Source organism: Alternaria conjuncta (assembly GCF_024043145.1).
Source record: "Alternaria conjuncta strain BMP 0040 chromosome Unknown scaffold_15, whole genome shotgun sequence".
NCBI lineage: Eukaryota > Fungi > Ascomycota > Dothideomycetes > Pleosporales > Pleosporaceae > Alternaria > Alternaria conjuncta.
In genome coordinates, this window is record NW_026250104.1 from 41,001 (window position 1) to 67,082 (window position 26,082).

General features: G+C 40.0%; 5 protein-coding genes across 5 annotated transcripts; 2 read left to right on the forward strand and 3 right to left on the reverse strand.

Moving 5' to 3' along the window:
- Window positions 1–16,319: 16,319 nt before the first annotated feature.
- Window positions 16,320–18,627, forward strand: J4E85_008926 (uncharacterized protein; the record flags this gene model as incomplete). The annotated part of the gene is made up of 3 exons (XM_051473150.1): window positions 16,320–16,511; window positions 16,611–16,843; window positions 16,977–18,627. 3 exons carry the CDS (start codon window positions 16,320–16,322, stop codon window positions 18,625–18,627), a joined length of 2,076 nt encoding a protein of 691 aa, XP_051322813.1.
- Window positions 18,628–19,667: 1,040 nt separating this feature from the next.
- J4E85_008927 (uncharacterized protein) lies at window positions 19,668–20,333 on the forward strand (the record flags this gene model as incomplete). Its single annotated transcript, XM_051473151.1, has 2 exons — window positions 19,668–19,680; window positions 19,984–20,333. 2 exons carry the CDS (start codon window positions 19,668–19,670, stop codon window positions 20,331–20,333), a joined length of 363 nt encoding a protein of 120 aa, XP_051322814.1.
- Window positions 20,334–20,467: 134 nt separating this feature from the next.
- Window positions 20,468–21,394, reverse strand: J4E85_008928 (uncharacterized protein; the record flags this gene model as incomplete). Its single annotated transcript, XM_051473152.1, has 2 exons — window positions 20,468–20,907; window positions 21,112–21,394. The coding sequence occupies 2 exons, from the start codon at window positions 21,392–21,394 to the stop codon at window positions 20,468–20,470; spliced, it is 723 nt and encodes a 240-aa protein (XP_051322815.1).
- A 581-nt stretch (window positions 21,395–21,975) lies between these two features.
- J4E85_008929 (uncharacterized protein) lies at window positions 21,976–23,768 on the reverse strand (the record flags this gene model as incomplete). Its single annotated transcript, XM_051473153.1, has 2 exons — window positions 21,976–22,406; window positions 22,460–23,768. The coding sequence occupies 2 exons, from the start codon at window positions 23,766–23,768 to the stop codon at window positions 21,976–21,978; spliced, it is 1,740 nt and encodes a 579-aa protein (XP_051322816.1).
- A 641-nt stretch (window positions 23,769–24,409) lies between these two features.
- Window positions 24,410–25,607, reverse strand: J4E85_008930 (uncharacterized protein; the record flags this gene model as incomplete). Its single annotated transcript, XM_051473154.1, has 3 exons — window positions 24,410–24,646; window positions 24,698–25,391; window positions 25,441–25,607. The coding sequence occupies 3 exons, from the start codon at window positions 25,605–25,607 to the stop codon at window positions 24,410–24,412; spliced, it is 1,098 nt and encodes a 365-aa protein (XP_051322817.1).
- Between the last annotated feature and the right edge of the window lie 475 nt (window positions 25,608–26,082).

Sequence of the window (26,082 nt, forward strand, 5' to 3'; positions counted from 1 at the left end):
TTACTTAGACTAGTAATAGTATAGCTACTTAGTATAGATACTATTTAAGTAATATTAACGCTAGTTACAACTTAGCTTTCTAACTAAGCCTAAAGAATCTTAGCTATAATTTACCTAAAAAGGCTTCTAATACTAAGGCTACTTCTACTTCTACTAGCGTAACTTATATTTAGTTATTATTACTACGCTTAAAGATTCTTAGTAAAAGTAATAATAAGTCTAGGTTAACTATTACTAAGCGTTAGAGCTAACTTACAAAGTCTAATCTATCTACTAGCTAGCCTACTTTAGATATTACGCTTTCTATTAGGCCTAATAGCTATTTAGCTACTAGTATTCTTAAGCCTATTACGCTAACTAGAAAACCTTATTATTACGCTCTCTATACTATTTCTTCTTTTGTTTAGGTTCTAGATAGTAGTTATAGTTAACTTTATAAGTAGCCTAAGCCTAAGAAGGCTATTACTAATAAGGTAGATACTATTAGTAATAATATTATTAAGTCTAAGGCTTCTGCTATTACTACTTCTATTACTACTTTTACTAGAACTACTAAGCCTATTTCTTCTTTAACTTTTACTAATTCTATAACTTCTAGCTCTACTAGCTCTTCTATGCGTAGGTAGTTCTTTAGTCTTTTTTCTCTTTAATTAACTCTTAGGTCTATCTATTCTACTCTATAGTTATAGTAAATAAAATTATAATATACTTTTAAGTCTTCTCTTATTACCTTATATTCTTACGCCTATAATATTATAATAGCTAAACTTATATTACTTCTTTTCTATACTTAAAAGAAAGAAAGTCTTTTCTTCTTTAGCCTTAGGTTCTAAATGTTATTTAGACATAATCTTTCTATTATAATATTCTTAGATTTCTAGTAGTTATTATAATAATACTAGATTCTAAGCTATAATTAAGAAGTACTAATAGTAATAGTCTTAGTAGCCTTTATAATTATGTAGAAGATCTTCTAATATCTTTCTAAATTAAAATAATTCTTCTGTAAAGTTAAAATCTATTTCTAAGATTTTTAAAGCTGTTCTTTAGCCTATCTAAGAGCCTTTTCTTATTAGTAGATACTAATCTAAGTGCTTACTTAAGATGTTTAGTTAGAGTTTTACTATAGCTCTAGCTAAGCAGCCTTTAGTTAAATTTCTAACTACTCTAAATATATTATATTCTATATTATAGTATTATAATATTCTTTTTGTATTACTAATACATTCTAAGAGTATTATTACATACTAGCTAGCTTTAAAATTCTAGTATTATAATCTAGTATTGCGTAGTAGTTCTTATAAGAAAAGTAAGTCTATTACTATAAGCTTAATAGCTCTTTAGATAGTAAATATATTAAGCAAATTCTTCTATAATATTTCTATTACTACTTTCTACTCTTTCTGCGCTTTAACTACCTTATACTCTTCTATATACTCTTCTACTACTTCTTACTCTTTACTTTACTACTACTACTATTATTCTACGCGTATTCTTACTATAGCTTTTAGCTCTATTAATACTATACTTAAAGATAAAACTATTAAGTAGCTTCTTATTAAGAGCGTGTCTATTATCTTCTCTAACTTTAATAACGCCTACTCTACTACTCTATAAGCTCTTCTATACGCTATATCTAAGTAAGCGTCTACTATTACTACGCTAGAGGCTGCTACTACTAAGCTAACTTTTACTAATAAGATAACTACTATATCTAAAGCTAAGAACTATTTAGCTACTATTACTACTTAGCCTATACCTATAAGTGCTAATAAGTTTAATAAGCTAGATACGTAGCCTTTTAATAACTTTAACTTCTCTACTTTAGATAATAAGAGATCTCTTCTTAGCTTTTAAGAGTAGATTAATATTAAGATATTCTTAGATATTACGTAAATAGATTTTAACCTTAATTACACGCTAAGCGCCTTTTAGGCGCTTTAGAGTGTTATAGGTAAAAACACTTTATACTCTACTATACTACTTAACTACTATAAAACTCTATTTAATATTAAGAAATTTAGCCTCTTTATTAAGAGCTCTAGCTTATCTAAGTCTAAAGTTCTTTTTAAGTTACCTATAAAAAAGCGTTTAGTGCCTAGAGCTCTTAGTAATTAGGTAGTAGAGTTGCATAAGCTACTAAAGCGTATTTCTACCTCTAATACTATTATTAGCTAAAGTAAGTCTACTATCTTTCTTTCTTACTTTCTAAAAGATATTCTACTAATATTATATTTCTTTATAGTAATATATATATTACGCGTAGACTTTACTATTAACTAGATTAAAGACCTCTATAGATATATTATTAACCTTAACACTTTAGAGACTCTAGCTAGACTAGTTCTTATAGTAGTCTACTTTCTAACTTAGAGTAAAGAACCTTAGATTAAGCGTAAAATTAATTTAGCGCCTCTAGATATATCTAAAAACTATTTATTCTTCTATAAGTTCTTCTCTCTTAGTATAAACTATAAGTAAATTGTCTTTAAGCCTCTTATTACTACACTTATATACTATTATCTTATTAGCGTAATTAAGTATAAGTTAGCTTTAGATAAGAATAAAAAGCTTAGTAGATATAATAAAATATATAGCTATTACAAACGTAGTTTAAAGCTTTTATTTAAGTTATATTACTTAGTTATATTAAACAGCTTTCTAATACTATAGAGAACTTACACTAATTACTATGCAAAGAGCGTAGAACTCTAGTGCTCTTTTACTTATAAGTTCTTAACTACTTCTTAGATATCTTCTTTCTTAGTATTAGTATTATAGCTAACTTATTCTTAGGTTAGCCTAACTTCTCTAGTAAGAAAGTTATATTTACTAAGCTAGTAGATCTTAATAAGTCTTCTATAGTATTTTACCTCTCTTATTAATTATTTTAGCTTTTCTTCTCTCTTAATAGCTCTAATAGCCTAAGCGCACTTTAGTTATATAAGAAGAGTTCTATAGTTTAGACTCTGCGTGCTTCTAAGAAGCTAGTTAGTAATAGTAACTATAATTCTACTAAGAAGTTCTAGAACTTAGATATTAGTAACTATAGTAAGAGTATCTCTAAGAAGAATTATAAGCTAAGGCTTACTTAGCTAGAAAAAGCTATAGCTACTCTAAAGAGTCTTCTAGCTCTACTATCTTCTAAGCGTAAGCGCGTTTCTTCTAAGAGTACTATAAAGTCTACCTCTACTAAGAAGATAAAGAAACTAGTACTACTACCTACCTCTATATATACTCTTTACACTTATAAGCCTACTACGCCTTCTACTAAGGCTATAGATATTAATAATAATAAAAGTAATAAATTTCTTACTCTATCTAAGTTTAAAGGCTTATTAGTCTAGAAGACCTTTAGTAAGAAAAAAAAGAAGAGTAAGAAGTAGATATATTACTTAGTTATAGGCTAAAATAGTAGTAGCTATTTTCTATATATATTTATAGACATAGTTTAGAGCTTAGTTATAGTGTTTAATATATATATATCTAAAACTACTTAAAACTATACCTATAATATATATACCTAATACTTATTCTAGTTAAAATCTAGCTTCTTTGTTAGAATAACTACTAATAATTACTAAGGTCTAGATAATACCTATTCTATATCTTGTTTCTCTTCTATATTAACTAATAGATTATTTAGTTAAGCTCTTAGCTATAGGCTTCTTTAAACTTTAGTTAACTCTAGAGTATTTAGAATATCTTAGCTATACGTAGACTATTTAGATGTCTTATTATTATTATTACTACTTACTTCTTAATCTATATTATTAGTTTTATTAGTAGAAGATATAGTTATAGCGTAGTCTAGCCTATTAATCTTAGTAAGATCTACTACTATACATTAGTAAAAGGCCTTTAGGTAGTTTTCTAGCGTATAACTTTAGAAAGAGGTACTATTAAGCTTTTCTAACTAATACTAACCTTTCTTATTAACACTACTAATATAAAATAGCCTCTTCTACTTAGATAGAAACTTAGTAAGCGTAGATTAGTTATTTTTGTAGAAAGAGTCTCTTAATAGAATAAGATTACTTAAAGAAAGCTTGCTTAGCTAAAGAACTCTTAACTAGTTAAAATAGTTTTTGTTCTTATACCTAAGATATATAGTATAGTTAATAGACTTCTTAAATTATTTATCTCTATAGTTAAACTAGTAGACTTATATTACAAGAAGAGTAGGTATATTCTAAATATTATTCTATAGCAGCGTCTACTAAGTTAGAATAGATAGCTTAATAGGTAAGATATACTACTAGCCTAAGACTAAGTACGCTAGTGTCTTATTTGTAGATTACTTAATAGTAGTGTAGTTAGCTTATAGAACGTTAGGTAAGTTATCTATCTAGTTACTAGAAAGCTTTTTTAGAGCAGCTATAATAGGCGCGTACTCTTACTTAATAAGTTCTTACCTCTAAGAGTAGTAGGCACTTAAAATAACTCTATTAATTCTCTATTACTTCTAAAGTTTCTTAATAAGGCCTTTGTTCTTAGAGCCTCTATTAGCTAATATCTTAAGTAGAATACTCTATTAACAAAAGATATTATATAGTAGAAACTTCTAAATACTCTTTAAGTTATTCTTAGCTAAAGCCTTAGCTTCTACTTATTACAAAAGGTAGTCTTAGGTAATAATAAGAAACTTCTTACTATTACAGCTAGGCAGTATATAAATAATGTTAATAGTAATCTATATAAATAGTATTATTAGTAGCTCTATAGGCTAAAGCTCTTCTTAAACTATTACTAATATATATAATTAGCACTTAGAGTAGAACTATATATAGCGTTTAACTTAATTATACTATTCTTTCTAATAGTAGCGCGCCTACACCTTACGCTAGGTACCTTTCTTATCTTAGTAGCTAGACTTATTATAGAGAGATCTAATAATCTTATACTACTTATCTATTAAGTTAACTACTCTTTATAGAGGCTAGCCTTCTAAGAAGATTATAAAGAGATATTATTCTCTAATAGTTATTTAGAGCGCCTTCTTCTTAAACTTACAAAACTTAGTAGTAGATATATACTTAGGCCTTCTATAGAATAGAAGCTAGCTTATAATTACTTATAACTTATTACTATAGCTATCTACTAGTAGTTAATTATTAAAAGAAAGATCTACTTAGCACATTCTATACGCGTACGCTAGAGCTTTACTAAAGATAAGCTAAACTATATTTAGGTACGCATTAATAAAGTCTTCTATATCTTTCTTAGATTTATTAGATAGCTTCTAGCTATCTAGCTTAGGTATTCTTAAAAGAGTATTAGCTATAACATTCTTCTTACTAGCTATATAGATAATATTAAACTTCTATATATTAAGAAGTGTAAGCTACTAAGTAATTAGAGCTCTAGAGAGATCTATTACGCTTTATTAGAGTTATACAATAAGTGTCTTTACGTTTGTTTTAACTTAGAAGTTTACTCTATAAATATAGAACTAAAACTTCTTTAGAGAAAGTAGAAGAGCCTTATATTTATACTTACTTAAATTCTAATTTCTCTTAGTAGTAGACTAAACTCTACTCTTAAAGCGTATAAAGTAATAATAGCTATTTAGGTTAAGCTATATAATAACTATACTCTAACTCTTCTTACTACTATTAACTATAAAAATAATCTTTTAGATAGACTTAGTGTAATTAATAGAAACTAGCGCTAAAGTAGTTGTTAGAGCTGCCTTAAGATATTCTATTACCTACTTCTACTCTAGGCTCTATTTAAATAGTGCATTCTTATAGAGAAGCTTAAATAAAAAAGCTATAATAATAGCAAAACCTAGCATCTATACTCTATAGTAAACGTAGATTCTAAGAAATATTTAGACTTTCTTAGCGTTGCAATAACCTAGCTAACGCGTAATCTTATTAACCTTCTTTTTATTAGAGTAGTAGCTATATTTATTAATTTAATAGCTAATAATAATTATAAAGAGGTAGTAGAAGTTAGACTTATAGTCTAATATTATTACGCCTACGTGCTTAATATCTACAAGCACTTTATTAATATTTAAAAGGTATTTAGCAACAAACTACCTTATACCTAGTTCTACCTTATAGTTACTATAGCGCTTTTTTAGCCTCTTAATACACATATTATTAAGGTATAGTATATATTTATTAGAGATATAGTCTCTACAAATCTTTATTATAATATATATAAACTCTACTAGAGAGTTTATTATATCTATTAGAAGTATATACTATTATATAAGTTCTAATAGCGTTAAAAAAGCTATTATATCTCTTAAGTTCTTATATAGTTCTACTTAGTTATACTCTAAGAAGAAGTCTAATAGACTTATAATAACGTATTCTATAAATTTCTCTAAAAACTTATTAGAATTAGATAGTAGGTTAGCGTTGCAAATTATAACTCTATTAAGTTTTTAAGCGTTATTAATTAAGTAATACCTTTTATTTTTCTTAGTAACTAAGAACTATAAGTTATAATACTAGCTCTTGTATAACTCTAAGGTACTTCTATTAATATAGTTCTAAATTATATTAATTATAACCTACTAAAGCTTTCTTAAAACAAAGAACTAGTTAGTTCTCTAGGCTTAATATAGTACTATATTAATAACAACTAAAGAGATAACGTCTTTACTAACTCTTCTAGATTCTCTAAAGTTCTAGACTAGTGCTACTTCTTATTAGTAGAGAACTTCTAAGAGTATGTCTTTCTCTACTAGTAATAACTCTAATAAGATTTTTATCTCTAAAATACGTTTAGGTATTATTTAAGTGCCTTAGAGAAATATAGCATATTATAGCTTAAAATACTTAGTAAATAAAGCTAATTAGCTATTAGTATTAGGTATTTGCTTTACTACTACTCTCTTCTTCTAGTCTAACTGCCTCTTAATAGGTTGCGTTAGTTAGCTAGAGTTATTAATAGGTTTAATCTTAACGCCTTTACGCTTATAAGCTCTATTAATCTAAGCGTTATTTAGCTAACTTACTATATACTTAGTAGGTAAGCGCGTAGGTTTACGTAACACTATAACTATATTAACTTTTAGTGTAAGGCCTTTATCTACTTTAGCTAGGTTCTTTACCTAGAAGAACGCTTTACTCTATTTTATAGTATTTTTATTACTAATACTCTCTATAATATTACTTAGAAGTTAGACTAATAACTCTTTAACGTCTTCTATCTTAAAAATATATAGGCCTTTATTATCTCTTATTAGTAGGCTTCTATTAGACCTAAAGCCTATTAACTTACTATTTAATCTTAATAAGTACGCTATTAGATCTTTTCTAGAAGCTTTACGCTTCTTCTATAGAACCTATTTACTAATAGATTATATAGGTATCTAACTACTATTTAGTCTACTATCTCTAATTTTCTCTATTATTATACCTACTACCTCTATATACGCGTACACTACGCTACCTACTAGCTCTTTAGTTACGTACTAGAGTATAGCGCTAGCTACTACACTTCTATACCTTTTTCTAACGTAGGTTTAGTATAAAGACTAGAAGCTATAAGCTTATTACTTCTAGTATATATAAATCTTGTATTAGCTTAGCTGTCTGCGCTAAAGATATAATAGTATATTAATCTATTAGTTATATACTTAATACGCGCCTAAGCGTCTATTAGAAAAGAGTTATCTAGAATAATTAGATTAGTGTAGAATTCTATAATAAAGAAGTTTATTTAGACTTTAATCTACTCTATAATAATAGAGACACTCTAAATAATACTTATAAAGCTTACTATACTTCTATTTATAGTAACTATCTAAGCAGCCTTTATACTACCTAGTAGTAATATAATTAGTAATATAGCTCTTTTAGCTACTTCTCTCTTAATAGTGTTTAGCTTAGCGCCTAAGTCTAAGAGGTAGAGAAAAGAGTTCTCTCTAATATTAATAGAGACTTTTAGGTAGTCTTAATATAAGTACTTAATATCTATTAGTTAGTTATACGCTTAATTATCTCTTAGGTAGTTATAATCTACGTTTTTAGAGTTATACTCTTAGCCTTAATCTATAATAATATACTATTATATATAGCTAATCTTCTAGTTAGTCTAGTGTTCTATCTTTAGGCTATAGTAGTTAACTACTCTACTAGCTTCTACTTCTACTAGTACGTAGTTAGAGAGAGTGCTAAGAGTAATTATATTAACTGCAGCGCCTAAAAGCTTATTAAACTTCTATTCTTTTTTCTCTTCTTAAAGCTTTTCTTATCTAGCCTATTACCTTAACGTCTTAATAATATTAACTTTAAACTTATCTAGCTTCTTATTTATATAGTTAGAGTTAAATAGCGTTTTATAGACTTTAAGTATATTACTAAGAAGAGTACTAATCTAAAGAGAGATTAAAGTGCCTAGAATACTATAGATTATAGCCTGTGTATTAGGCTTAAGCTTATTAATAATCTTGCGCTTTCTTAGTTACTTATTAGTTATCTTAGAATTTAGTTCTAATTATTCTTATAGTATTCTAGATACTCTATTATCTAGTTATATAAGATTATCTTCTTTACTAAATTAGACAACTTTCTTCTTATTTAGCGCCTAATAGCTTAAAGAGTATTTTATTCTATTCTTATAATCTTAGAGATAAGAGATATAATTATTACTAGGTCTTTATAGTATTATCTTCTTCTAAACCTTAGAAGAATTATAAGATACTACTTTCTTAGGTTCTAAGAATACTCTAGAAATAGTTATAGCTGCAATAGTGTTATTACATTAATTTAGGTTTGCTAGACATAGGTAGTAGTCTAATTTGTCTTTAGTAAAGATACTTAAAAGCTTCTAGAATTATTCTATATTATCTACTTAGAGGCTTCTAGTAAAGTCTAGTATAAGCTAAACTAAAATAGTGTTATTCTCTACACTAATTAGAGCCTTTAGGTTACTAAACTAGGCGTTAACTATAAGAGAGTTAATGTTCTTCTTTAGAAATTATTGCTTAATCTTAGCTAAAATGCTCTTAGCCTATAGTCTCTAGCCTAAGTTATTAATACAACTCTAGAGGTTCTCTAGCGTACTCTACTAAAGTATATTCTATTTATCTATGTAAAGCTAGCTCTTATCTATATATACTTAAAGAGTTAGGTAGTTCTACTTATAATAATTACTTTTATTATATATCTAATAATTTATAGTTACTCTAAGAGCCTGTCTATTTGTAGTACCTTAATTATATCTAGTTTCTAAATTCTAAAAGCCTTAGAAATTGTTATAGAAAGTCTAACTAGTGTTCTATTAGTAACTACTATATTACTACTACTACTAAGGTTAATACTAGTTATTTAGCTAGAATTACCTCTAGTCTTAGAGTAGGTACGCTCTTAGATAGTTCGCGCGTTTATTAGCTTAATAGTCTACTTTACTACGTATGTTAGAGTTATTTATAAGTTTAGTTTTGTAGTAGATCTACTAGATCTTCTATAGTTCTATCTCTAGGCTAGTATAATTAATCTTTAAGTTAAGTATCTTATTAACTAAGTTATCTACCTCTATATTAGTAGGTGCTTTTTCTAAAAGAGACTAGAAGGCATAGAGCTTAAGCAGCTTATCTTAGAGTAGAACGTTAAGCTTAGATAGCTAGAAAGCCTGCGTATAGTTATCTTAGAGAGTTAGTGCTAGTTACTAAAGTTGCTAATAGGCTATTAGCTGCGCTAGGTTAAATTTAACTTCTAGAATAATTTCTTTAACTACTTTAGAGGGGTTAAGTATATAAGCTTCTTTCTCTACTTCTAGATAGGTAGTAAAGTAGTTACTAATCTTAGTGTAGTTAAATGCCTTTAGGTTGTTAGTTTTTAAACTAAACTTATTAAGTATCTTTATAGCATGCCTAAAGAGTAGTCTCTTAACTAAGTAGAAACCTTAGTAATCTTTATTAATAGTTAATGCTTTAATACAGCGTTTACTACAAATCTAAAACTTCTATAAGTACTTTTTAATATTTAGATTAGACCTTACTTAGCACTAGAAAAGCTAGTGCTTAAAGTACTTAGCCTAAGCTTTCTATTAGTCTTTGTTATTAGTACAAAAGAGCTTTCTAAGAGCCTCTCTAAACTTCTTCTAGAATTTAGTAACTAGAGTATTAGAATATTTATTTAAGGCTTAGATAATTACTTTCTACTTAGGTTTATAGTGCGCTAAAAGGTAATTAATCTTTATCTTATCTATAAACTTATAGTACTTTAACATATTCTTAAAACGCTTAAGAAACGTAGTAATATTAGTTCTATTAAATACTAGAACTATCTCTAATAGGTACAGAAAAAGCTAGATAAAATAGACTAGAAGGTAATTACCTAGCTACTAGAGAGACTAAGCTATTATCTAAAGAAGCTTTACTATATTATTATTCTAGAGTTATACTAGAAGTTATACCTAAGGCTGCTAGCTAGTAGTGCCTAAAGACTCTAGAATGTCTAGCATCTTAATATTCTTCTAGAATAACGTAAGTGTTACTTTAGGTTTTATAGGCTTAGTTTAAAGAGGTAAAAATAGTTATTTAGTAAACTAGGCTTTTAAAGAGGCTTTAGCAACTAACTTAGATTATTTATTAACTTTAGCCTTATTAGATTAACTCTTACTTATTTATATAAGGTAGTATATAAGTATTATAAATAGTATAATAGCTAGTGTAACTATTAAATGTATAAGTACTATTAATTAAGTTTAACTATTTGCTTACTAACAAAGTTAGGTATTCTTTACTAGAAAAGCTATTACCGCCTTTTTTATATACTATAATAGCTTTCTACTACTATCTTATTATTTAGCCTCTTTCTTTCTAGCTGTACTAGAATTAAGATCTACTACGTTAGCTCTTCTAACCTTTTTTAAGTTTTATTATTTATTCTTAGTAGAATAATATAGCTATATACTTTTTATTGTATTATTTTCTATTTGTGTAGCTATCTAAGAGGTAATTAGTCTAGTCTAAACCTCTTGTCTAGCTCTTTATATTACTTAGCGCAGCGCTACTATAGCTATATTATTTATTAGCCTAAGTAGTAGTTATTATTATCTAATTATTTATATTATTAGAGGTCTCTTAGTGCGCCTACTTCTTAGGTGTCTGTACTATTAGGTTTCTATAGCTTATAGTTTGCTTCTACGCGTCTCTTAGATATACTATTCTATATATTATCTTATTCTCTATTTTATATACTTATCTATTACTTATTTTATTATATTACGTAATAATTATGTCTTTTCTAAAGTCTAGTTAAACTATTATTCTAATAAGCCTTTAGTAGGTAAAATGCGCACTTAAAGGTAGCGCGTAGCCTTTCTAAAGTAAAAGACTAAATAGGTTAAGTTTTAGTTAGTTACTATATATAGTAGAGAAATTAGAAGTATCTCTATTAGAATAGGTACTTAATGCAGTTAATTATATTATCTATATATATATAGTTGTTTTTCTTATCTAAACGCTGTTTAGATCTAGCTTTTTCTAGCGCACTAACTCTTAAGCCTAATAGCTATTTAGCCTATTATTATATTACTAGTTTTACTACTACACTATAAAGCTTATTTAAGTGCTTATAATTCTCTATTTTAGAGAAAGTAGCTAGATACTTAAAAAAGTTAAAAGTATTAAAGCTTAATAGCTTAGCTTTTAATACGCTTATATAACTAGAGCTTAAAAAAGTTACTTTAAAGGTACTTATAAAGCTAGAACTAAACTACTTATTCTTAGAAAAGTAGCTATTCTTATACTTATACTTATTTTTTTTTAATATAATACTAAAAAGCTTAAAAATAGATATAAAAAAGTATACTTAGTTTAATTAGTATAATAGAGTATACTACTAAAGTTAGTAAGTATACTAATAAAAATTAGAGATACTTACTCTTATTTTAAGTAAAAAGTAGAAAGTATTTAGCTAATTAAATAATTTTTAGTAATATTATAATTAGCGCGTATATACTAAGTAAGCTCTTAGTACTATGTATACTCTAATAAGTATATAATTAGTATTCTTAGCTATAATAAAAGAGCTTATTATAACTATATAGCCTACTTTTATAAAATACTTAAAGAGTATATTATAGAATATACTTTTAGATACTTCTTAAGAGTATAGTATGTAATTATACTAGTATAGATTAAGATAAGCTTTTAGAAGCTTTACTACTTAAAAGAGCTTTCTAAGTAAGCTTATAATATAATAATTTATTTTCTATTTATTTCTATACTTCTAGACGTAACATAAATACTAATATCTACTTATACTATAGTAAGAAAGATTATAATATAATTATATATCTTTAATAGCTTATAACTAACTAAGCTATAGATTATAAAGTAATAAAATACTAAAATTTTAGCTTATAAAATTCTTATTCTTATTCTTATTTTTATTTTTATTTTATAGCTTATAGTAAATTAAAGATCTAAAAACTTATTAAAAATATAAATAGTAGCTTAAATCTAATACTAAAGATATATATACTAAATAAGCTCTTAACTACGTCTTTACTTATATCTCTTTTATAAGTTCTTCTTATATTAGTAAGTCTAAAGCTAATCTTATTTACTAGTTTTATTAAAGCTTAATTAAGTCTTTTATTATTACTATATTAATTATTTTTCTTTTAAACGTGTTACTACTTTTATAAGTTTTTTTAAAGTTATTATTTTAGAAGCTATTATAAAGACTATTATAAACTACTATATTTATACTATACTAAAGACTATTATAAGTACTCTAAAGAGCTACTTTACTAGTATAAAGCTATATACTAGGCTTATTAATATTTCTATTACCTCTATTTCTAATATTTTTATTTTTATTATTTTTATTATTCTTATTATCTCTATTATATATATAGCTAGCGTAAAACTTTTTATTATTTTTTATTTTAGCTTTACTTTTAAGAAGCTTATTAGTAAATTATATAAGCTTTTTAGTAGTTATAGTTTTTTACTTATAAAGAAAAAAAACTAAAAAGACTATTTTATTAAATACTATTTTATTAATAATCTTACTAATAAGATACTACTAATTATCTACTATATTATTATTTATAACTAAGTATATAAAGTAAAAGAAATAATAAATTTACTTTTTTTTTTAGTTTTATAAAAAGCTATACTTTTATAAAAAAAATACTTTAGCTAAAATACTTTATAAAAGTAATAAAAGCTAAAATAGTAAAAATATAGTATTTATAAGTTACTTTATATAGTAAAATACTATTTATTAAATAGTAGCTATAATAAACTACTATAACTTTTATTAAGAGCTAAAGAAATAGTTATTATATTATAGTTATTAGCTAGTTAGAGAATAGATACTATAAAGTCTAGTATAGTATTTTTATTACTACTATATTATATAGTTCTTAACTACTATATAAACTTTTTAGAAGTATATAAATATATATAGTTATAGTTAAGTATTAGTACTAATAGTAATATATACTAAATATTTTAAAATCTTAAAATCTTTTAGCTATTCTAAGATAATAGCTAGACGTTTTTTAATATCTTTTTACTAAATAGAGTCTATAAAATTAGATATAAGGTACTAGGTGCTATATTAAAGAAAAGAAAGATAATAAGGTAAAGAAGTAAAAGAAGATTATAAAGCTAGTATCTTTAATAAATTAGTATAATACTATTATAGCAAAAAAGCTGTGCTAGTTAAAATCTAGAAGTAATAAGATTAAGTTAAGCTTACATTTAAGCTAAAGGCCCTGCAACTCTTTGCCACAAGTACTACAATCAATTACGGACATTGGATGCGTGGCCAGCCATGTGGGAGCCACTCTGTCCGGCGCCCAATCTCCCGAAGCCTCGTATTGCGTCGCGCGCGTAGCCAGGAAATGATGCGGACCTCTTGTGATGTGACAGGAGGGTCATCCGTAGCGGTGCTGACGTAGTGTTCGTGAAGAATGTTTTTGCTCGGACTTGCTTTCCAATGTTAATGACATTTGCATAGTATAGGGGTAGTTCTAGATCAACGTTGTGTGCTGATGTGCGGCTTTCAGTACCGCAGGATCGCGGAGAAAAGCAAAGTCTCCATGCAGAGTGGGTATCAGCCTCATTCGTCAGGGATAAAATCCGATCATGATGAACACGCCCGCTTTGATCGGGTAGCACGAATTAAGCGGGAGGCGAATACTCAATTACCCCAGTTGCCGGCGCAGTCATCTGCAGACCCAGAGAGTTGCTGGACAAAGGCGAGGCAAGTTTTGGGGCTGGATCGCGATATGCAGTCTCGATCTCAGGTTTACAGTGTTGCTTTTCGGCACAACGTTGCACGAACGAGGGGCGAACCCATCGAAAAGTAATAGCCTTGACATCGTTGTGCTCACTTTCCATGGAGATTTGATGATCTTGTGACGGCAGTTTGTGGTACCTCATCTACGTACCCCGCCATGGCCTCGCAATGCAATATCGCCAAAAGACGGGGTCAGGGGTGCAGATATTATACCTCGGATGCCTTCCAGAACACGGAAGGTCTCCAAATTGGAAGACGCTTTGCAGGCTCGATGAGGTCGGGAGTGACGGCTGATCGATGTTGATCTTCGACATCAGCTGTTCGCATGGCTTGCTGGCAATGTTTGTTAGATACACTGGATGGGCAACACTGGCGAGCGATACGGACTGTATATGCAGGTCAGCGTTGGTCTCGCTGCAGGTGCTCGGGAAGGTCAGAAGCAACCACGAACACACGCTGCTCGTCTACCTGCAGCCGTCGTTACTCATGCACATGTTGAGTAACATGTTCGTTCACGCATTCGGTTATTGTTGCTGGCCGTCGAACCGGACGCGAGGTTCCGACGCGGATGGCTTCTAGTCTCTGATTTAGTCTCCACCATACCGCCTGACGCTGCAGCCGATGATATTCTACGAATCATAGAAGCAGCCCTGCTTGCCGACGTACGCCTGGTCAAATGGTTCGTCGTAGTCCATGAGTGTGGCTGACTGCTAGAGGTGGGGGGTTGGAGGAAGTGGCATGACTCGCATGAAAACTTTGAAGCGCAACGAATCAGCAGCGATGAATTGTGTAGTCGTTTCGAGACACTGATGAAAGCTTGGAGAGCTGCTGGTATTTGCAGAGTTCCACCATAGCTCCCACAAGTGAGTCGTTCGAGGAAGCAAGCTCCCCACTCTCGGTGGAGGGTTCCGCAGGCACCAAAATAGGTCGGGCTTGGATGACCCTGTCATGGCGCCTCCCGATGAAGCTGATCTAACCAGCACCGAACCCGCCGCGCCGGATGACAGCGCGGGTGACGCGATGCCCCCAACCGAAAGCCTCAGCCCGTGAGGAATCTTTCTGGTCAGGCGATGCGCCCTGGAGGATGGAGAAAGCCTCACTGACAATACTGGAGAGGCAACTGCAGGCCAACGTGAAGCATGGCCTTGCGGTGGTCTCAAACACGGACAGGGCAGCTTGGATTCGAAACAGGTACAGCACATACCCGACCCTGCCTGGCGCACCCGGCTCCCAAATTCCGCGCCCGTCGTTTTTAAACGCAGGCCATTTGCTGCCCGCAGTTCTGCCACGAGTGATGGTGGACCCGCCCAGGCTTGCCAGACTCAGCACACCGTGCAGCTCTGGTCAGCGTGTTGGAATATGGCGCAGCACTGGAGATCGAGTCCCGAGTCAAAAGCTGTCGCTCTGCGCTTTTTGCATGCTGTGATGATCGTATCGTACTGTGACGAGCATGCTGTTTTAATAAAACGAAATGGGACCAGTGGGCGTGAATGGCAATGCCTTGCAGCGGCCACAGATTGAGGTAGCACGAGGTACCTTGCAAGCGGGCCGCCGCTGGATTTGGCACCCTGAAGCGTAATCGTGCTATGCCTCGACCGCCCTTGTCGGCACCACCGCCTTCTCAGGCATGTGTGCTGGCCCAACACCGCAACTCGCTCGGCGTCCGTCCAGCTCACTACCCTTCACTTTTGCGTGTGAATACACTGCATCGTTATAGCAACATTGTCTGGTTCTCCCAGCCGTTGATCCTGTGCGTGACAACCAATCGTTTCAGCATCGTACCTTGATATCCGTGCACGCTTGCTCGCTGGATTCCGGGCGCGCTATGACAGTGACAGTCTGACCTGTCTGACGGTCCTCCGAGCAGCGTCCTTTGTTCGTTCCTCCGTCCTCCTCGAGCCTACCAACGCCTCACCCAAACGCCAGAGACGTCTGTGACGGGTCTCTGCCTCGGGCCCGACTGCACTGCTTGCTCTTCGCTCAGTGCCTGGGTGCTCTCTCCATGCATTGCCTCTCCTAGCAACATCCGGGTGCGAGCTTCACACCTCGTTCCGCCTCTTTGATTCCATAGACGCCAACAACACCAACATGGCGACCTCGCTGCTCACCCCGGGCGGCATAGCCCTTGTCGGGGCTCCGGATAGCGACGCCGGACTTAAGGACGACAGACGACCGCCTGTGCAGGCCATGCAGGTGGACATTACCCAGGACATTGTCGACGAGCTCCTGGCCAGTGTTAGGAGCGGAAAATCACCGCAGATAATCTTCGGACGGACTCCAGTATGTGTGCACGCTTGGTGTTGTGTTGCTACCTAGGTGTTCCTGGGTGGTTCGACCCGGAATGGGGGCTGGCACGAGCTGGGCTAACCACAACAACAGCAACTCAAGTATGGCGACAAGACGCACATGCTGCAGAGCAGCAGCGAGCTCCACCGATACGAATTGTACAAGTCCAGCGGGACTGGCAGCCCGGACAGCCTCGAGTTCGCGGGCATGATCAACCACAGTCTGATGGTACACAAGGCGGAGGACGTGACGGCAGGCGTAGACTCGGCGCTGGAGCAGCTACGGAGTAACATGGCTGCGATATCAGAGTTCAAGGAAGCCAACAAGTATGCCTCCCCGGTATCCCATGGCTGCCCACGATCTCTGGCATCAAGTCGAGAGACTCGGGCACCCCTGTCGCGGATGATTGCCATGATGAGACCCAGTTGTGTATACCAGGACTGACAAAGATTGCTGCAGGACCATTGTCGGCGATGCTGCTCCCGGGCGCACACCAGCCCATCGTCGCTTCCCGTCGACGGGCTTCAAGGCATCGCACCTCGCTCCTTCCATGCTGGGCTCGCCCTCGCTCAGCGCGTCGTCGTCGCCCATGCACAAGCGGGCTCCTACCTCGCAGCCGAGCAACAGCCATGACGTGATCGTCAGCGCGCTCCGAGTGCCCATCATCCATCTCCTTGCGCGGGAGCCCGCCACCGAGGCCTCTCTCGCCGCCACCTGCAGGACGTCGCCGGCCAACATCCGAGATGTCCTGCCCAAGATAGCCAAGCGCTCCACTGCCGACGCCGACAAGTGGCAGCTGACAGACAAGTCGTTCCGTGAGGTGAATCCGTTCAAGTTTCCCTACCAGAGCCCCGAGGACCGGCAGCAAGCCATTGATGGCGCCATCAAGTCGTTCGACCGCCAGCGGCTGGCAAAGGACGACAAGCTCTGGCAGATCCTGCTGCCCCGTGACCAGAGAGGCCAAGGCATATGCCTGTCGCGTTCGACGGTGAAGGCGCCAGAGGCTAAGCCAAAAGCGAGCACTCCAATGCACAAGATATCTGATCTCACCAAGAAGAAGACGGTCACGAAGAAGGCGGCCGATAAGCCTGCAGTTGAGAAGAAGCCCAAGGTCGCCAAGGAAGTAGAGATCAAGCCGAAGTCGTCCATGAAGGAGAAGTACTTGGCCCGTGAGAAGGCAGCTGCGGCTGCGAAGGAAGTGAGCGTGAAAGAGGTGAAGGAGGAGCAGCCCACAATAGCAGCAGCCCCAGCCTCTTCGACGCCTTCAAGTTCAACTCCTCGCCCCGTCGCACCTTCCAAATCCAACACACCTGCCGCCGACGCCTCGAAAATACGCAACAAGAAAGCCCCCGCTTCAGAAGGCACCACCAACCCACGCGCAAAACCCAAGATGAGTGGCCGCGATTCCCAACGAGACCGCCCCGCCAACCGGCCTTTCAAGCCCACCATGCCCATCAACACCAAGCCGAAGAATCCCTCGCCGCTGTCCGCCTCGCCGCCTGTCAATGCCAGCGACTTCGAGGACTCACACCCAGTCCACAAGGCGCTTGCGGCAGCTCCATCGCCCGCCAAGTCGGGTGGTAACTCTGACCGATCGCTCAAGCGCAAGGCGAACGACATTGACAGCGACATTCACAACCACAACCTGGCTGTGAAGAAGCCGAGTGGCGACCGCGCAACTCCTACTCACACCCCCTCACACACCAACGGCAAGGCCAACGGCTCTACGCCTTCCAGTACGAGCTCCTTGAAGCGCAAGTCGGACGACTCTTCCTCCTCCAACACTCCCACCACCGCGCCCAAGGTCCGCAAGGTCGCTAACATCGACACCGGCCTCGCCTCGCGCTACCACCACAACAACCCACGCGCATCCCCAGGCGCCTCCTCCACATCGACCACCTCACCCTCCATGCCCAACTTGAGCTTCCGACAGACTGTCGAGCTCTCGCAGAGGTTCCAGAAGTACTATAAGAAGTACGAGGAGCTGTACTGGCAGCTGACGGAGGCGGAGAAGCCCCCAACTGAGGCTCAGAGGAACGACCTCCTAAAGATGCACAAGAAGCTCGAGGAAATGAAGAGAGAGATCAAGGCGGGTGCCGTGCACCGATGAGCACCGCACACTACCCGTCACTCACGACGCTGCGCTTAGTGCGCATACGACTTACTACATTACAACCTGCATATATACCCACGGCCTACCGATCTCATAAGGATGGCAGCGAATTGCATACCCACAAAAAGGTGTTTGGGATCTTTCCTACTGACGGCGTTTGGATGGCAAGACCGGTCACGGATGCATTTGGAATACGGTGTTTTTGTATACTTTCTACTTTCCTTATTCATCAATACGTGTCGCCCACGATCGCTCTCTACATCCACGACTGCGATGATATCTTAATGCTGTCGGTTACAGAAAAGGATCATCTACGAACAATTGCATGGCGCAGTAGCTCTGTTTCAATCACTTCAAATCAATACCATCCCAGATGATGCAACCTTTCTCAACATGAATAAACTCTGTGTGAACTCTGTCCAGACATGCCGATCACTTAATGGTGCCTATACGGTGCCTGAAGTCCGCGAACGCCACATGCTGAGTAAAGTTGTGGATGCCGCAGCCTGCATCAATACCACATCCAGCACGTCAAGACCCCGAATAACAATAGTAGGGACGACAGATCAAAAGCACTCATCGATAGCTGCGATGGCATCACAATCTAGATCGTCGCGCCGATCGCCGCTCCTAGGCCCGCTCCCCGGCAAAGACGCCCAACGCCCAGATCCCAGCCGCGGCCCACGATGGTGCAACAGCCGATCGCGCAGCTCTCGAGATCTGCGGCAGCTACCCCCCTGCCAAACGTCATCCATTCAGCCCTACGCGCTAAACCTCCGCTCTAACGCTCTCTTGACGCCATCTTGAGCACACCACCACCCGTCAAGCCGTCAACCATTGTGTGCACGTTAATAACCGCACGTGCTCCTGCCATCTCATCACTCATGCGCTTACTACGTAATCTCCTCTCCAACTTTACACGTTCAGCACGAACAGCTCCGAAACGCGAATACGCTCACGTTCACGACGTGCAGATTAAGTGGGAAAGAGCGCCAGTTCAAAACCACGGGGAAAAGCAACGGGAAGAAGCTGGCAGTATGTCTCTAAACGGTACGTAAGATCACATGGTTCAATGGCAATGAGGAGATAAGACATCGGCATCCCGCATTGGGTCGTCTCAAGTCTCAACGTTCGGGATCCAGCCAAACGGTTACGCGACATTCCGATCCTGTGTTCATTTGCATGAAACAGTTTCGTCGCGGACTCGGGATCTTCAAGCACGCGTTTCGCAGTCTCAACGTCGTTCATGCACTGCGACGGGTGTTTGCGATTTGATAATGAACAGGCGGCATGTCCATGCCAGATGTATACAAGGACACCCATCACCAGCGCACCACGACTAACACACCACAGTCTTCAAGCAACCCCTCGCGCTGCACTCGACACAGCCCCTAACCGGCTTCACGCGCTCAGGCTACTGCGAAGTGCCCGCCTCGGACGCCGGCAACCACGCCATCGCGGGTGTAGTGTCGAAAGAGTTCCTCGACTTCTCTGCCGCGCGGGGCAACGATTTGCGCCAAGTGGGGCTGACGGATGGCTGCAAGTGGTGTCTTTGCGTGAGCAGGTGGAAGGAGGCGTTTGATGCGAGGACGGGCATGGATGATAAGAAGGTGCCGAAGGTTGTGCTCAAGGCGACGAATGAGAAGGCGTTGAAGGGTGTGGCGATGGATGATTTGAAGGCTTTTGCTGTGGATAAGGAGTAGACGTAGAAGGGTGGGGTGGTATTGCTATTGGTACTACTGAATGGTAGACATCGTACATGGATGGGGATACAGAGATCTCTTGGACCATGACACAGCGGATATGCTTGCGTCGTCCCAATAGCTCGCAAATCTCATCAGAGACTAACAGCAGCCATCTCTTCCTGCACCTCATCACCCTTTTCAATGTCCTCAATCCCCTCATCAAGCGCCACCTCCACGTTCTCCAAATCCCTCTCAGTCATCTCCATCAGCACCTCAGGATGCGCTCGCAGCTCCGCAATCCAAGCCTCAAACACCTTCTGAGCCCTCTCCTCAGCACTAATTTCAGCATTCGAGTCGATGGCAATGGCAACGATGGCAGCAGTATCCTCGGCGGTAGCGTTGGCGATTCCAGTCGCATTTATCATAGTCTTCTCCGGCTCAACCAAGTCCCTCCTCCCCATAACCCTCACACCGGCATAATAAATCTTCGCACCAATACGGCACAGGTGTTTGTGCTTTTCCTTCCTGCATTGATCGTACATGTCCTCCTTGAAGTTCTTGTCGATCTTTTTGCGGGCTTGCTGTTGTGTGGCTTGATTAGTTCGTGGCTCTTGTGTATTGGAGAAGACCAAAGGAAAAGACCAGCGCGGGATTGTGGATGGAAAGGAAGGCATAACTCACATGACCTAGCCTCCCCTGGCGCTTGAAGTTTCTATATGCAAAGTCATGGCGGATACACGCCGGTTTGACTACCTGACGTTAGATCTCTTTCTCTCTCCAATACCAATTAACTCACAGTCCCACTTAAACGGCCTGTCATCAACGCCTGTGCACGCATCTGTCACCCAGTCCAGACCTGTAACACCGTACGAAGCCTCATGATTATGCCACATGTCCATGAAGTGCCAGAGAGGCTCGACAAAGACCATGTAGTTCACGGCCTTGGCTTCCAGGGTGTTAGCCGTCATGTCGTGCGCGAGTTCCGCGGCAGCTTTCTTCTTGTCTTTGTGGGCGGAGGCATCGGGGATGAGGATGGCGCCTAGGGTGAGGAGGTTGAGAAGGGGAGTGTTGAATTTCATGATTGGCTGGTGGCTGGTTGCTGGTGAGAATATGGATGGGAAGATGGAGTATCAAGGTGCTGGGAGGGAGATGTGGAATATAAATGGGGGCATCTTATCACGATACTTGGAACGGGGAAAAAGGGGACAAGATTTCATGATGTATTCAGTCTGGCATGGAGCCTCTTGGAAATATACAGTCCAGGGATGAAAGGGAGTCTTGATGACGATGGACGAGGGGGGAACATGACAGGTAGACGTGGATGACTTATCTTGTCTGGAAACCGACCCTTGAAAGACTACACGTATTCGCTGTGCTTGATCACGATGGAGAAGAGGGGAAGACGAGGAAAGGAGCGTGACGATGCATTTCGTCTGGAATTGAACCCTTCAAAATTACACGTATCCCCAGTCTAGAGTTTGTAGAACCAAAGAATACACACTTGGCGCCGACCAGAAACGCCCATCGCTGATGCCTATAATAATGATAAAAACGCGACCGAGTAGTACTGCGCCTTCTTACAGATGCCCGTGAGAGAACCACTCGATGCATGTCCTCGTGATCTGTATTACCCCTCTGTTCCCCATCACACGTCATGCACTCAGCCAACCAAAAGACCCTTCACCCCGCTGCCAAACCAAACCAAACTACGCGCAGCAAGTAACCCTGGTCCAGCATATGCAGGTGGACCCATACCCTTGAGTCCACCTACCGCCCTGATCTCCAAATCTCCAGCCACAGGGACGTTAGTCCTGCCCTTTTGCAGAATAGCAAAGCGAAGCAGAACCTCCAGACACGTTATACATATACTCAGGACAATGAGGACGATGATGATCCACGTAATCTTGGTCATCTTCTTGTCGCTGATGGAGTCGGAGAGGATCTCGCCCAGATCCAAAAAGACCTGGCATCGCTCGTTGAGAACTTGGATGCGGGGTTTGATCTCGAGGTATTCGCGGACGGCGGTGTAGAGTGGGTGGAGGGTAGGTTCGGAATCCCAGAAGAAGCTTGGGGTGTCGAGCATATTCGATGCTGGGAGAGTGGTCAGTAATGGGTGGGTCGTGACAGGGTGGCTCAATACGTACATAGGTTCACTTCGACACGGCTGGTGAAGAGTTGCCCAATCATCTTGACTACATCCGTTCTCCTCATGCCCAGCTTTCCGGTAAGTGCTAAGCGCTTCGGTACGTATTGCGCGGCAAGCATCGTCCGGCTCATGCTCTCCTCAAACAGACTAAGCTTGGTGCTCTGCGCGATGGCGTGGCTCATGGCTAGCTTGATCATGTGGTCTCCGCTTTTGAGGGTAATCATGTCGTTGTAGACGCGGGGACGCTGGATCTCGGGGTTGTATTCGAAATGGAACTCTTCCGTCTCAAAGTCGGACTCGGCCAAGGGTCGGCTTGCGATGTTGATTCCGGTAGCGACGGCGGAGAAGGTGAGGTCGGCCAGTATGTCCTTTTCCTGCTTCTCTGTGAAGTTCCAGAAGACAACGACGCCGTACGAGAAGACGAACATCTCGCCAAAGGTCAGCGCATTGGGGGCGATTCTGGAGTTCTCGGTCGAGTCTCGGCGGTCGTGCATGCCGTCCCAGGGCTGATCGAGCTCGTGGTCGTCGCGCACGTAGTATGTCTCTTCGTCGCCAAAGTAGCCTTCGTGGTGATCGCGCTGCTCGTTGCGCTCAATTTCTTCGTCGAGCACCGTCTTTCCGCCTGGGCTCTTGAGCGCCGGGCTACTGCGGACCCGGTAGCCATCGTTTCCGGGCAGCAGCGGGAGGTGGTATACGGTGTAGAGGCAGTCGTCGTACAGCTTGGTGCGCGCATTGTGGGTGTCCTTGACGAACTGAGCGGTGCTCTTCATCTTATAGGCCTGGGCGGTGCAGTAGGCCGTGACGCGCGACAGCTTATCCGTCCGCTTCGCTTTGGGCAGGCGCTCGGCATAGCTCTTGTCGTTTGGGCCGCCCTTGGGGGTCCGTCGCGCGAGGTCTTCGTCGGTGGGCGGGCCCTCGTACTCGTCGTCGTCAAAGTCGCCCTTCTCGTCCTCCTCCTGGCCCTCCGTCTCGGGCAGCAGGACGAGCTTTTCGCTGAGCTTGCTGGAGCGCGTGGGCATGTGCTGGGGGATCAGGCGGCCAGTGAGTCTGGGATCGAGCGGATGGCGGCCGCTGGGGGTGCGCGTGTGCATGATGGGGCGGTTGGCGTTGCCAGGTGGGCCGCGTCGCTGCTGCTGCGAGGGAATGTCCGAGGCGTACTGCAGGATGTTGTCCACCGAGATCAAGCGCGCGCCTGTCGCCTGTCGCTGTCCTGCGCCGGGTCGTTGGGGTGCTCGGGGTGCAGCGTCGCGGCTGTCGGTCATGAGCACCGTCGGCCCTCTCTTGCTCTTAGCTGTTGGCCCGCTCATTTTGCTGGTCGCTGCTATCCACTCCGCTAGTGCCTGTAGCTGCAAGAAGGTTTGGCACTGCGAATGTCGCGATTGCAAGCGATTGGAAGATCAAAGCTTAAGACTATGGAATGTCGGTAGCGGTGGTGACAAAGCTATACAGGGTGCGACTGGCGATGCGCGTATTCGCCGATAATGGACGTAAGATGCAATTCGACGTCGTGAAAGCCGGCCGCGGTTCACGTCATTGCGCCTTGGCGTGCATGCACCAACTCCACACCTAACGGCTCGCCAAACGTCAATCAGGGGTGCATACATCTCACGCTTGACTACTTTCACATGGCATTTGAGCGCTGCTAAAGATGAATATCAATTGGTGGGGGTTATATCTCAGTTGAACTCGCTATTGATCGTCTCACAGAGAACGCCTGAACACCATGCTCTAGAAAGAGAACAGCCGTCCATTACCAGAACATGGCCGATCCAAGCATCGGTCCAAAAACAAAGGAAAGCCTGCTGGAGGTCGGATGGCGACGAAGCGAGGGGGTATCTTCTCCATGTCCCCGCTGGTCTTGATTCCCTCCGCGCTTCGCATTCTGACAACGCCAAGAATAAACAAACATTACATGTGGTATCAAAACAAGCCACGCAGCTGCACTGGCTTACAGGCGCTTGCCTGGAACGAAGATGAAGAGACAGCAGACGGCTACCGTGACAGCCAGGAACATGACCATGACAGTGATGGAGCGCCTGTTCAGCGTCTTCTTGACGAATGGCTCCCTGATGCGGTTGAAGTCGAAGAAGGTGTACTCGCTGAATCCAGCCAGGGCGAGGATTGGGTCAAGCATGTACTGGTGCGTGAAGATGAGGTAGATGGCGATAGTGAACGGGAGGATGATCTGTGCACAACATTAGTTGATTCTCCATCGTGTAACCGAAAGGTGACATACCCAGCAGCGCGTGCTTCTTGACTTGTCAAGGAATATAAGAATGAAGGACGTCCACATGGCCGCAAAGAAGCTGATCAGTCCTACTATGAGACGGAGCATCATGCTCTGGGGCACAAGGTTGCCGAGGCCCTTGTTCTGCAAGAAACCTGGGTATGCGTCGCGCTCCATGGCTTGGAAGACGTAGTCTTTGGCACTGTCAAAGAGCTCGGGATCCGCACGCTGCTCTGGCCCTTCTATGGCCTCTTGAACCTCGGTCAGGATGCTCTGGGGAATTATTATTTCCCGCTCGGACCCAGGGAGCAAGTACGTGTACAAGATCTTCTCTGCCGACGCGCGCAGGTCCTCTCTGCTGGGCTGAGTGTTATCAGCGGACGAGTCCTGGCCGGGTGAGCTCGAATCACCCGGAGTGTCTAGTAAGTTCAGGCTTGGACGCGGGAACTCTCGGCTCTGATTGCTACCCTGACTGTTTTGTGGCGAGTGGTTGCGGCTGCCGCGGTCGGAACGAAGAAAGGCGGACAAGCGCTGGTCAGACAGATTGTCACCTTTCTCGTTAGAAGGGCCTTCTCCAGCGTTATTCAACATGTAGGACGAACGCCTACTGTTTTTCTCGAGATCAGGAGTTTCTTCTATCATGCTCCTGTGTAACCGTCGCACGTAAAGCCTGCATAGCTGTAGATGTTGCGACACATCAAGCCTGTCGGTGGTCAGTGTGGTCCCAGAGCCTGGACATGGGATTGTCTTACCAGAAGTCCAGATAGTCGACGGAGCGCTGCTGGTCGCGCATGTAGATGTAGAAGGAAAAGAGATCCAGCGGTGGCCTGGTTGTCCTACTGAGGACTTCGAAGAGCGTTGGGAATCGATTGCGGTGGGCTGGAGGCACCGGAGAGCCGGCATCCTGGGGGTGCGACATGACTGGGGTGAGTCGGGGGATGTGGTGTTAACGAGAGGCGCGCGACGATCGTCGCTGGTGGGTGAAGAATGGCAGGTATCGATAGACGATAGACGATAGACGCAGGGTCTGGCGTAGGCTGGCGGCGGGCGGTGTGTTTGCGTGACTAGTGCTGTGGTTGCTGAGCGAACGGCGGCGAGCGTGGTGGTCCGGCCGGTCGCGACGCCAGGGACGACGTGTTGATAGACGGTGGGAAATGGGCGACGGTGGTCAGGTCGCGGGGAATTGAGCTTTGCGGCGTCGCGTCAGCGCCTCGGAGCGTCGTGAAGCTGGCGTGGCAGCGGGAAATTAGGAGTGAAGTCGGCACCTCTAGCTTGGCGCGACGGTTGGCGGAGCAGGGAGGCAGCGGCAGTGGCTTGCGATGGGCTTGGTCGCGCACTGCACGACGGCGCTGGTGTCGATAAGAAGCAACCGGTCACATGAAACTGCCTTCACT